This window comes from Triticum aestivum, chromosome 7A, assembly GCF_018294505.1.
Source record: "Triticum aestivum cultivar Chinese Spring chromosome 7A, IWGSC CS RefSeq v2.1, whole genome shotgun sequence".
Classification (NCBI taxonomy): domain Eukaryota; kingdom Viridiplantae; phylum Streptophyta; class Magnoliopsida; order Poales; family Poaceae; genus Triticum; species Triticum aestivum.
Window position 1 is genome coordinate 191,335,974 of NC_057812.1, and position 13,275 is coordinate 191,349,248.

At 41.4% G+C, this 13,275-nt stretch overlaps 2 protein-coding genes across 3 annotated transcripts; one reads left to right on the top strand and one right to left on the bottom strand.

Annotated features, from left to right (window-relative positions):
* Nucleotides 1-426: 426 nt before the first annotated feature.
* Nucleotides 427-7,595, top strand: LOC123150350 (C2 and GRAM domain-containing protein At1g03370; the record flags this gene model as incomplete). The annotated part of the gene is given in 9 exon segments (XM_044570217.1): nucleotides 427-1,199; nucleotides 1,967-3,238; nucleotides 3,557-3,739; nucleotides 4,114-4,397; nucleotides 4,762-4,878; nucleotides 5,453-5,715; nucleotides 5,866-6,034; nucleotides 6,145-6,417; nucleotides 7,015-7,595. Coding segments are annotated over 9 exon segments (3,105 nt in total). The 3' UTR covers nucleotides 7,210-7,595.
* Nucleotides 7,596-7,940: 345 nt separating this feature from the next.
* Nucleotides 7,941-13,275, bottom strand: LOC123150352 (zinc finger protein CONSTANS-LIKE 9). Of its 2 annotated transcripts, none has more exons than XM_044570218.1 (5): nucleotides 12,974-13,275; nucleotides 10,786-11,467; nucleotides 9,479-9,673; nucleotides 8,948-9,237; nucleotides 7,941-8,733 (listed from the first exon to the last, which is right to left on the bottom strand). In XM_044570218.1, exons 2-5 carry the CDS (start codon nucleotides 11,362-11,364, stop codon nucleotides 8,607-8,609), a joined length of 1,191 nt encoding a protein of 396 aa, XP_044426153.1. In that variant the 5' UTR covers nucleotides 11,365-11,467; nucleotides 12,974-13,275; the 3' UTR covers nucleotides 7,941-8,606. The 2 variants fall into 2 exon arrangements, with proteins under 2 accessions (XP_044426153.1, XP_044426154.1); XM_044570219.1 differs by having other exon boundaries at nucleotides 8,948-9,234; nucleotides 12,974-13,250.

A 13,275-nucleotide genomic window follows, 5' to 3' on the forward strand; every position in this document is an offset into this window, starting at 1 on the left:
TAATAATCGTACTTGGTAAAGGGTACACTTTATGGGCTGTTTTTTGCATACCGGTGATGATGAGCGTGGTAAAACGGGCGTGAGGGACGCAATTTCGGGGGCAGAAAGAAGAAGGGCGGCGGTGCGCGCACGACCTTCACCTGCGGCTGCGGGGGCTGCGGCCGTTTGAAAGTCAGCAGCAGACTCAGCAGAGGGAGGGAGGCGACGCGGGCAGTGAAGTCACTCCTTTTCTCCAAAAATTCTCCCTCATTTTCCATCTCCTCTTCTCCCTCCCCAAATCGAAGTCTTCAATGCCCCAAACCCACCGCCCATTCCCCCTCCCTCCCTCCCCCAAGAAACCCTCCTCCCGCCGCCGGAAACCCGCCCCGCTCTCCGCCAGGCCCCGAGCCCTACTCGACTCGCCGTGCATCCTCCTCCAGTCCGCGCGGCGCTCATCGCTGTTCCTTTTCTCGAATCTTCTATTTCCTGGCCTTTCGGGGGATCCCCTTCCTTTTTGTTGCTTCATTCTGGAAAGCGCCCGGTCGTTTCCCCCGGATTCGCCGCGCTTCAATCTGGATTGTTTGTTTCGTTTTGCTCGCTTGCTTGCTTCCAACTTTATGTGGTCTCAGCTCTCTCCCGCGTTTCCTCGACCCAGCAGGCGAACAACTTCTTCTTCTGGTACTTCTCGCTGATTTGATTCGATCCCAACCGCCACCATGGTTTCCTTCTGAATTACTTCCCCAAGAACCTGGCTTCAGTCTGAAGAAAGAAAAGGTTAAAGAAGAGGTCGAAGCTTCTTGATTTGATTTGAACCACGCAGACCGCCCAAATCAATCTTGACAACAACAACAGAAAAAGGAAAGAAAAGGAAATGAGGCTTGTGGTGCATGTCATCGAGGCCCGCAACCTCCCGGCGGCGGAGGCGCAGGGGCTGGGCGACCCGTACGCCAAGCTGCAGCTGGGGAGGCAGCGGGCCAAGACCAAGGTGATCAGGAAGTCGGCCAACCCCGTGTGGGACGAGGAGTTCGCCTTCCGGGTCGGGGACCTCAAGGAGGAGCTCCTCATACGCATCACCGACGAGGACAAGTACTTCTCCGACGATTTCCTCGGCCAGGTCAAGGTGCCCCTCTCCGCCGTGCTCGACGCCGACAACCGCTCCCTCGGGACGCGCTGGTACCCGCTGCAGCCCAAGAGCAAGAAGTCCAAGATCAGAGATTGCGGTAACCATCTTCTTTCCACACATCATTTTTTCCCCTGTTCTTTTCTTAGTTAAATATAATTGTTTCATGGTGATGATAATGTGGTGTTGATTTTTCTGAATTCGTGTAGTTGGACAGTGACCGACCCAGTGTTGTGATAGATGGGGTTGTGCTAGTTTAACCCTCCTTGGTGCATCCTCTTTTCGGCAATAGCTTCTGTCCGTGACCTTCCATACATCATGTTGTTCATATTCTTTTCTTAGTTAATTGTGTACTCATCTGAAGGCTCGCAAGCAACAGGTCTAGGGAGAATTCATACGATAACCCACCAGCCGCAGTTGCTATGAATCAATCTATAGTTGGTTCCTGAGGAACAGGGTGCCACGCCGTTGGGCTATGAAACAATTAGCAGCTCCTTATCATTTCTGGGAACATATTGCTTCCCAGATTATCCAAAACTTCTGACATAATCAATACAGTAGTGGATGTATGCCTGTCATAGCTTTACTGCCTTTTTTATACTTATCCTTAGCTTCCAACCCACTATCAGCTGTTTATCCCTTGAATGATGTATTTAATGACTTAATCTGTTAGGAATTATAGAAAACTAGACTATGGGGACTCTTTTTCTATTAGCATCAAATATTCACTATTTTGGCTTGTAATGAGGTGAATAAGAATGGTGCCTATCTCACCGACATGATTATCCTCTTTGGTTATTTGTGCATAGACTGCAGCCTATTTTTCAGTGTGGGCAACTATTTACACGCTGCTAAAATATTCTGTAGGAGAAATTCATCTTACCATATCTCTATCTCAAAGTTACCCTGAAGAGACAGCGACACTTGCACATTGGGCTTCAGACGACTTTGCATCAAGTTCAGACAAATCAAGTGAATTAAGGAAGGGATCTTCTTTGCCAAATATTCCTATAGAACTATCCACGTCGCCACCAGTTACTGATGAAGCAGAAATTACTAAGCAGGATAAATCAAATGCTGGTCCATCATTTGTCAACCGGCTAAATCAATTTTTTTCAGTAAAACCAAAAGACACAGAAGCTTCTGTTCCACCTGTGTTCAAGCATGACCGTGGTTTGGACACTCTTGAAGAAATGCCATTAACAAGCTCACAACTTTCTGATGAGCAGGATTTTGAAACTAGTGCAAATATGTCATTTGATGAACTACTAAAAGCCTTTGCATCTAAGCATGAAGGGAATGATATGCCTGGAAATTTGTCAGGTGGAATTCTTATTGATCAGGTTTATGCCGTTGCACCCAATGACTTGAATACACTTCTTTTCTCACCAAGTTCAGACTTTCTGCAATCACTAGCGAAGATGCAAGGGACTACCGGTCTGGATATTCAACAATGGAGACTTGAAAATGATGGTGAGATCTTGAAGAGGGTTATAACCTACACAAAAGCTGCTACTAAACTAGTTAAGGCCGTGAAAGCAACAGAAGACGTGACATATCTCAAGGCAGATGGAGATATGTATGCAGTTTTAGCAGATGTCAGTACTCCTGAAGTCCCTTTTGGCAATAATTTTAGGGTGGAGATTTTAACCTGTATAATGCCAGGGCCTGAACTAAGAGATGATGAAAGATCTTCACGGCTTGTAATCTCGTGGCGCTTAAATTTCATGCAAAGTACCATGATGAAGGGCATGATAGAAAATGGTGCAAAACAAGGACTGAAGGACAACTTCAGTCAGTTCTCTGAACTTCTGGCTCAAAATGTCAGACCAGTTGATGCAAAAGATACAACAACAAATAATGAAAGCTTGTCTTCAGTGCAACCGGAAACAGAATCCGATTGGAAACTAGCATTCCGAATCTTTGGAAATTTTACTGTTGTATCCTCCGTTGTTGCGTTTATCTATGTTTTTGCACACATCATCCTTGCAAGTCCTAGTATAATTCAAGGTCTCGAGTTCCCTGGCCTGGACTTGCCAGATTCTGTTGGTGAAGTTGTGGTTTGTGGAGTTCTTGTTCTGCAAGGACAACGTGTCCTTAATATGATTGCACGGTTTGTCCAGGCAAGGAGGCAAAGAGGTAGCTCATATTTCCTTTCTGGTTTTACTCCCGTTCTTTTTCCTAGTAGGAATAGAAGCATTATGCATGAACTCATGTGTTATTTAACAGAACACTGCGAATAATTTCAGTGACAAGATAAAAATGCTTCTTTACGAATATTCTGATGCAAAAAAGGGTTACTGTTACTTTTTATTTTTCTTCAACAGAATCTTCAGTTATTATTATGGACATATACTCTTATTTTTTCAAAGAGGGAATGCCCCCGGTCTGGACATATACTCTCATAATCTGCACTTATCAGCAAACGTTGCTTACATGGTCTTTTGGAATGTGTAGGCGGTGATCATGGTGTCAAAGCAAAAGGCGATGGCTGGTTGCTGACTGTTGCTTTGATAGATGGGACCAACTTATCAGCAACAAAGTCATCTGGTTACTCTGATCCATATGTTGTATTTACTTGCAATGGACAGACAAAGACAAGCTCGATTAAGTTTCACACTCTTGAGCCTCAGTGGAATGGTAAAGCTATAATTTAATTTGTTTGCAATATTTACTAGCCATCTCATAACTCGTTAGAAATGCATTTGAATCCAGCTTATAATTTATTTATTTTGCAATATTTACTAGCTACTCCCTCTGTTCCAAAATAAATGTCATGGCACTTATTTTGGAACGGAGGGAGTATTGATAACTCGCTAGAACATATTTGAAGCCATCTCTATTTGACCTATTTACATTTGCTAGCATTTTGCTTTAATTCACATAGTTGTAAACTGTAGAACTCCCAATAACCAAAATGTATTAACGTGCTTAAAGAAACCTCTATTTATTTGTAAGTATTTTTAGGTCTTTCGAGTGGCAAGGTTTCATTATAACCTTTTCAAAATTTGCAGAAATTTTTGAATTTGATGCCATGGAAGACCCACCCTCAGTGATGGAAATAAACGTATATGATTTTGATGGACCCTTTGATGAAGTTGCCTCCCTTGGTCACGTTGAAGTAAATTTCTTGAAATATAGTATATCTGAGCTTGCCGACATTTGGATTCCTCTCAAGGGAAAGCTGGCTCAAGCATGTCAATCAAAATTACATTTGAGAATTTTCTTGAACAATTCAAGGGGTACAGAAGTTGTGAAGGATTACCTGGACAGGATGGAGAAAGAGGTTGGCAGAAAGGTAAGGTCTCTATTCCCTATCATCAAGTGATAAAACCAAATCATACTCTTAGGACCATATGTGCCTATCACTCAAATACTACAATTGTGTACATTCATAGAATTTATAAATGTAGAGCATATTAGAACTTGGAAAATGTTCACTTGCTAAAAGTTCTAGAAGAATATAGTCATTTGCACTGTTACCAAGAAGACCAAAGTTTGCATGCTTATTTGTCATTTAGTATGTTTCTTTTATCACATGCAACACCTGTCTACAATTTTAGTGAGAAATTTTGAAATGCACAAGTGTGCAGAACAAATAAAGGTGTATACGGTACATATAATCAGTCCATGACTTGATTGATGCCAATCTCATTATGCAGATTGCTATGCGATCACCTCACACGAACCTAGAGTTCCAGAAGATCTTTTCTTTGCCACCAGAAGAATTCCTTATCAATGATTTTACCTGCCATTTAAAGCGCAAGATGCTCACACAGGTAAATTTATTTGCTTCTGCTGTGTTTCTGTTGTACTGCAAGCAAATCCTCATTCATTTTGTAATACAGTACCATGTGCTGAGAAAGTGGATTCAGTATCCTCAAATTAAAGAGTCAGCTGGGATCCTGAGTCAGCTATAGGCACAACTGTAATTCCAGATTACAAAAGTATGCAAATCTACAATGGTGGTCACTATTTTCAGCCAGTATGATGTAGTACAAAGATTCTGTTCAAACTTATTCAGTTTCTGAACCCAGTTAAAACAATATAATTATTCATCTTTCTGCCTTGTTTCGATTTTCCTGCTCTACTATAAAAAGGTACTCCCTCTGTCCCATAATGTAAGTTGTTTTCTGACACTACATTATTAGTGTCAAAAAACGTCTTACATTATGGGACGGAGGGACTATCAAATATTGTCTGTTAACCACTTAAGCATACTTATGATTACCAGTAATCAGTGTCATATTTCACATGGTCATGCTACTGTTAATCTGAATTAACACCTTAGTTAGACATAAACATCTGTTTCGTATGACTGCTTGGCTGCTTAGTCTTATGGCTGTCTTGCAGGGTCGCTTGTTTTTATCCCCAAGAATTATTGGGTTCTACACAAATCTTTTTGGCCACAAAACAAAATTCTTCTTTCTTTGGGAAGATATTGAAGAGATTCAATTGCTCCCTGCAACTCTATCTTCGATGGGAAGCCCATCTCTGCTGATTACTCTTCGCAAGGGCAGAGGAATGGATGCAAGGCATGGAGCAAAGCAACTGGACGATGAAGGGAGACTCAAGTTTCATCTCCAATCCTTTGTGTCATTCAACGCGGCACATAAGTAAGTTAGTTTCGTGGATGATAAACATTAACTCGTCATATGTGGCTGGCCATCACAATAAACTACTTAAGGGACACCAATTTATTGTCCGGTTTATTTTTCTCTCTTCATGAGCATGTTCTTAAAAAATGTGAATTGCGTACTTTGCAGAACAATAATGGCACTGTGGAAGGCGAGGTCTTTGACCCCTGAAGAAAAAATTCAGCTGGTAGAAGAGGAATCAGAAACGAAAGACCTCCAAAATGAGGAAGGTGGATCTTTCTTAGGCATAGAGGATGTCAAAATGTCGGAAGTATTCTCATCTACAATACCTTTTGATGTAAGATTTCCTTATCTCATTCTGATAATGATGTACAATCCACTATGTGATGTATAACAATTGAAACAGTTACAATTTTAGATTGAAAGCAACTACTATGTTTCATCCAGGTTCCAGTACTCATGGGCATATTTGAGGGTGGCCCTGTGGAGCGTCGAATTATGGAGAAAGTTGGCTGTATGGACTACTCTGTGACAGCATGGGAACCAGTCAGGGCCGATGTGCACCAGAGACAAGTCCACTGCAGGCTTGACAAGAAAGTGGCACGCCGTGAGGGGGAAGTAATGAGCACCCAACAGAAGTCCCCGTTGCCTGATAAGAATGGATGGCTCGTTGAAGAAGTGATGACACTTGAAGGTATCCCACTCGGCGAATTTTTCAATGTAAGAAATGACTTTCTGGCATTGTAATGTTTATTTTTATTTTTATTAAACATCTTAATATTAGCTATATATTTCAATTGTGCATGATATTATATCTTGTTAATCTTGTCGTATTCTTGCCTGCTCTTCTTATGTTGCTTTCTTGGTCACACCTTCCTCTTGATGGTTGTCATGACATCTTTGTTGCCAAACAAATGACCTTTTGTTAACTTGATAATCTTGAATTTGTATGTCCTCTTTTTTTGTTCTATGTATTTCCTCATTTTGGTTAACTGAACACAGTACATATATCTTGGTTGCTTTGTTCGTGACTCTCAATAAGATTATCCTTTTGAATTGAAAACCTTTCAATAAGATTTCTGTGGTCATTGTGGTGACGTGGCTATCCTGAATTTAAAAAGTTGTCGGTACACAATATACAAAACAATCACATTGTTTACCCATGTATGCATTACACCTAAGCATGAGAAAGGTAGTCTCTGTTCAGTTCATTAGCTTTGTCAAAGGCAACAACTACTGTCTATGTTCTCGTCATTTTGTCACAACTGAGATTTCAGATTTTTTGACTCTGACATAGTTATTACATAACTTCCACAGCTCCATATTCGATACCAGTTGGAGCAGACTTCGTCCAAGCAGAAGTCATCCAGTGTCCAAGTATTTATTGGTATGGCATGGTTAAAGAGCTGCAAGAATCGAAAGAAGATCACGCAGGAGGTGGCATCCAAGTTGTCTTCTCGCCTCAAGAAGATATTCAGCCAACTTGAGAAGGAACTTATACCAGCTAACTAGGAGCCATTTTTCGCATCCTACTTTCGCTGCTGCACACTCAGCCAACTTGAGAAGGAACTCATACCAGCTAACTAGGAGCCATTTTTGCTGGTGCACATAGATATATGGATCACCAGAAAGCATCTTCTGGTCTGTGATGACCAATTTTGAGTTTTGGCAAGGATTGTACATAGTGAGGATGATTCCACGCAGGGCCGATTGGAGAACTAAAAGAAGGGCCAAGAAGGTAGATTGATTAGTATTCAGATAGGTAAATCATGTTAGATGACCAGCACCGGCAAGTGTCCCTGGAGTTGTAAACTCCCTATAGGTAAATCACCATTCTTTTCAACACTGTACTCAAGGAAAATCGACAGGTCTCTTCGGCCATGTGTGCTGAACCTTTATACCTGGAGTTCTGGGAAACCAGTTTCATAGTTAGGCCAAATCGTCAGGTCTCTTCGGCCATGTGTGCTGAACCTTTATACCTGGAGTTCTGGGAAACCAGTTTCATAGTTAAGCCAAATCGTCAGGTCTCTTCGGCCATGTGTGCTGTTATGAAGCCTGATATCCGGCGTGTACATACACTTTTTCTTGAGACTTTCAATACATCGAAACACAATAGTGAGAATCATGCCTGATAGGATGGTACATCAGTAACAAGCATGCCTGATACAATTACATTTCTACTCTTTGAGCACCTTGGCTCAGTGAAATTGTGCGAGGATAAATGTGACATTTTTCAGAGCAACTAGAGGCCAATCAGATGATCAAAAATGACATATCCAAGCATATATATATGCTCAAGTACAAATAGTAGCATTGACTAGGTCTGAAGGTTTCCTTATTTGGGCAGGGTGAGCACACAAAATTGGTGGCAAGTTTACATGGGCTCCATCACCACCACCAGCTTGAAACAACAAACTTTACAAGCACCGGCTTATTTCCGACCTGGTATTTACACATGCATAATTGCACACAAAACTCCGGATTGCAGCAGAATTCACATAAAAATATAACGCAGCAGGATACTTCACAACTACAGCCATCTTTCGCCTAAGAGAACACAATCTGGAAGCATACCGCCGAAAACACCGCAGTCAGGGTAGGTGGATGCCACATAGTCAATAGAAAGGGAGAAAAACGCAGGAAGTCCATCTAGTTGCGTTGTCTTCATTCACCAAAACTGCTCTGGAAGCAATAGAAGACGCGAGTTCCATCCGCTGTACAGAAGGAACAGGAGAAACGGCGTTGAAAACTTGCACAACTTTCAAATCTTTTTGCCTCGTTGGTTGCTTTCTGTTCTTTTCTTTCCAGAGGTGGGTATGCCATGATTGCTTCAGCGTCTGATTTATCGATTTATCCCAGCTGCAATAGGCACTGGTTTAAGCTAACCTAAGCACAATGCTTTTCTGCATTCAGTAGCTCCTTGTGTCGAGCGGATCATAGTCATACGCTTCACCGGCCTTAACAAACCGTCCCTTGACTCTCTTTCTCACATCCGCCCTAGCCTTGCGAGATTCATACCTGATCTTGTGGTCAAACCTATCAAAAGAGCCACAACAGATGAAGAATAGTCAGCTAACTATCAAGGAAAAATAGGAGATAGAGCTACATAGGCAGTAGCATGTCAGAAAATATACAAGCTACAGAATATTTTTGTTGTATATGATTAAAAATTACCACATGGTTACAAGTAAATATGCAACGCCTTCCAGAAATAAAAAGACACAGGAAGTTTAATAATAAAGGCACTTACTTTCTTCTTTTCTTCTTCTCCTTGTACCGTGTGATAGCACTGTCTCTAATTCCAGCAAATGAGCCATCAGGACCAGGAGGAAGCCATGGAGGCTCGCCCATAAGGAGCATTGGTGATACACCACAATCCTGGTATTCTTCAGGAATGCTCTCACCAGTAAAGCCAGAATAGGAAATAGCTTGCCTCACAGGAATACAAAGACTGGAATCATCTTCTTTTACTGCTGGATTTGACATCCCAGAGTCAGCAGATAACGCATTGCTAGCAGCCGGCTGCTTTGGCTTGGGCTGCTGAAACCAAGTAATCTTGAGGTCAGCCAAAAAAAAGAAAAGAAAGAAAAAGCAATGCAATATGACAAAGAAAAAAGTGACAGCTGATGCTTTTTCAACAATGATTGTAATTCAAAAGTGACAGCTGATGCTTTTCTTAGCAATGATTGTAATTCAAAAGGGAAACCATAACAATCAGTGTGAACACCTATAAAACATCTTTTCTAACTAAATAAATGGCTAGTGGGAATAAGCTACAAACCTCATCAGAATTCACAGCAGTCGCTTCCTTAACTTCAAAGTAACTGTCAATGCCAGCATCATCAAAGAGTTCCTCAGTCTGAATATGAGAGTTACCAAATAGTTCTTCATAATTTTCGTAACTCAGATCAATATCATCCATAGAAAAATCTTCATATATGCTGTCCTTGCTGAACATATGTTTGTCTGGCGTATACTGCACAAGGAAATCATAAGCACACATTAGTGAAAAATTAATATCTGAAGAAGCACGGGGCAGGGTAAGAACTTAAAGAGAGGAAGCCTATAGATGTTGCATATGCCAGTCCACAGAGAAAGAAATATATGAGAGAAAATCAAATGCAAATGAGGGAAGATCCTGTTAAGTCTTTTATCTGTACGCATCTGCAAATTTTCCCATTCATTCTTGCTGCCAAAACAAAGGCAGAGAAGGAATAGACAATATACAATTCCCAACTTAGAACTCACTAAGGAGATGCTTACGGTACGCTAACTTACATGTAGACCATTCATTACTCATAATGAATGGCCAATAGTTTACAACTTTACATGGTTAGCTATTTACCCCATAGGTGGTAGTAGACCACCAATAGTTATAAATATGGCAGGTATTCATTCCAATTAAGCACAGCATTAGTTTGTGTGATACGCACAGCTTTCCTATCATCTGGCTTGTGTTAATATTCACTTACATATGCTAATTATAACAAAAGTGCATCCTAATTTGTTCCCCAAAACAAAGATTTAAAAAAAATATTCTAAAAGAAACTCACCCTAATTTGTTTCTGAAAATGAATCTTACATATCACTCCACTGGTGGGATGCCATGTAACCTTGTCATGCTCACATTTCCAAAAATGTCCTGAATGACCCATGACATGGCAAGAATCAAGATTCATTTGTAATCCCACCAATGCTAGCATATTGTAGGCAGCGTTTATTTTTGGAAAAAATTCCAGTAGGGGTATATATTTTTACTAAGTTGCAATAAATTCTGTATCCAGTAGGGGTATATATTTTTACTAAGTTGCAATAAATTCTGTATCCAGTAGGGGTATATATTTTTACTAAGTTGCAATAAATTCTGTATAGTAAGTAACAAAAAATATACAATTGCAGTGTGCGTGCACAAAATGAAATAAAATCATGACATATGGTGCAAGTGAAGAACTCGCCAACTGTAGGGAGGAAAGCTGCTGGCTATCTTAAAACGACGGCATAGCGGGATAGTACTGTAGTAGTATATGCAACAGCATAAGTTTATTAATAGTTCTACATGTGGAAGGATATGTGAAAATCTTAATGCACCTTAGCTGTCGTCGAATCCACAGATACAGCTGTCTGATTATTAGCAGGTGTAAGAAGGTTCAGACCAGCTTCAGAAGATGAGCCTATCACAGACTTTTGCTTGTCTTCTTCATCAAGTGTTGCGCAAGCCATATCTAACAAACTGTTGTCCCCTTGAGCATTGTCTCCATTACTGACAGCACTGTCACTGATGCTCATCATGCTTATTACTTGCTCACAATTCAGCTCAGGAGCCACATTAGGAATATCCAAAATGAATGACCACATTCTCGAAAGCTCTGCAGATGATGGGCACCCCGAATAGCAGTTTATGTTCTGTCTTTTGTGTCCAGCAGCAGAGGATCCAGCACTATGCCCATTCCAGTCACAATTTTGGCAAAGTGAGGTGTTCTCTTCTAGGCAGCGGACCATGGCAGGCTGTGAAGCACACCGGTCACACAGAAGTGTTCTCGTATGGCGCCGAGAAAGAGCATTAGCTGAATGCACATTGCGATCGCATGACAAGCACAAAGAAGCCGCATCGGATCGGCAGTAAACCATGGACCTATGCTCCCCACAGTAATCGCAGAGAGCACCCATGATTTTTTTTATGGACAACACCCTAAGCCAGCTCCAGGATCTTTTACTTGGCCAACAACCCCTTCTTCACGAGCTTTCAAGATCACCCAAATTTGCAAGAAACCTGTGTAGTTGTGACAAGCAATTATTAAAAATGTGTGCTAGTAGAACTCATTAGGACGGAGAAGGATATAAAACCATAAACCAGCACCCAAGGAACCGCCTTTTCAATTCAAACAAAGAAAAGCTTTCAAAACATGCAGGAACAATCATGCTGCGCCACATAGACGTCTTGCATCAACGTAACAATAATATAAAACCATGGATAATATATATCTACTTCCTAATTGGGACATCTTGCCGCCATCTACATTAAGAAGATTTTTAGGTTTCGATGGGCACGTAGGCCCGTGGACTCCGCCTCAATTTACCGACCAGCATAAAGAAGTAGGAGTCCCACTACAAAAGTACAAACCACTAGTCTTGGGATCTTCTGCTCTCGGTACCTTCTATAATTCACAATGGTTGCTTGCAAGTATATATTCCCCACTGGTCAATAGGTACTGCAAGCATATCATTGTTCACATTTGAATGAACTATATTCTATCACAACTTTGCGAATCATCTACGGACAATATGCGGTTTGCAACAAGCATCGTAAATGCGGGGAATAATATCAAACAGGAGTTATAAAAATGAAGGGAACAAAGACATCACAATATTGATTTTGTCGGGCTGAAACTACTAAGAAACATTAGGAGGTGCTTATTTTTAATGTGAAAACTTAAAATGATCGATTTCTAGTACTAAAAAATGGCATTAGATAGCCCATTAGGAAAATGGAAATGGAAAAGAAAAAGCAAAGGAAACGAAATGGACTATTTGTTCGTGCGAAGAAAGTGGTACAAAAAGTTGTTTTATATGAAAGTTATATATTTTTTGAAAGTTGAGATATTTTCAGTTCGTGCGCACCTAAGCACGCTTTAGCGGATAAAGCTAAAATACATAGATTTTGACATCTCCTTAGCGAATAAATATATAATTTATTTTATTAAACTCTATTTAAATACTGAGCGTTCCTTTTTTGCCTATTTAATAAGGGAAGCCTATTAGTAAAAAAATCTATAATCGAAAACATGGTGACAATTAAATTAAGGAAAATTATGTTATTTTCATTAAAAAAATCCATCTGAAAAAAACGTGTATGCAGAAGGAATCATTTCACGCTTGCTGCTAAAAACGGAGGATGGCTCCTGGAGGAAAACCGATAATTGAAATTGAACTAGACGACAAAGACTGCTGTAGAAGGGTCACGAGCCACAGTGAAATCCACCGAAAGTCGCCGGCCCAATCGTGAAAACCCGAACCAAATCAACAGAAAAGTAAAACACCCCGGATCAAAGCAATCCGCGTGATCAGCATAAGAAAACGGCAGCCGTGGAAAATAAAGTAAAATCAAATCCAGCGACACCGCAGCTTCCCGAGCATAAAAAAATGGATCCAAACCACCGGACGCTGTGCTGGGACCGACACAAATCATCAGATTCGCGCTACCGGAGTTCCCAAATCCAAAGCTCCAAACAGAGACATGAACAAGCTACGTACGAAAGAAGGGAGAGGCGGCGCGCACCTTGAAGGAAGAAGCGAGCGAACCGCGGCTCGTCCTCAGATCCAGCCGGCGCCGGGAGACCCCAGGCGGTGGGGCGCGGCCAGAAGCTCGCTCCGGCGGCCCAGGCCCGGGTAGAAACTATTCTTTTTTCTCGGCGAGAGGGGGAAAAAAAGAGGGGCTGGCTGGACGGAGAGGGAATTTTCTGGGAGAGATAAGAGAGAGATGTACAGCAGAGGAGGAGAGGAGCACAACAAAAGAGAGGAAGAGAGGGCGCGGCGCGGTACAAGTAGTAGTAGTGGTAAGAGGAGGAAGTGGTAGCGTAG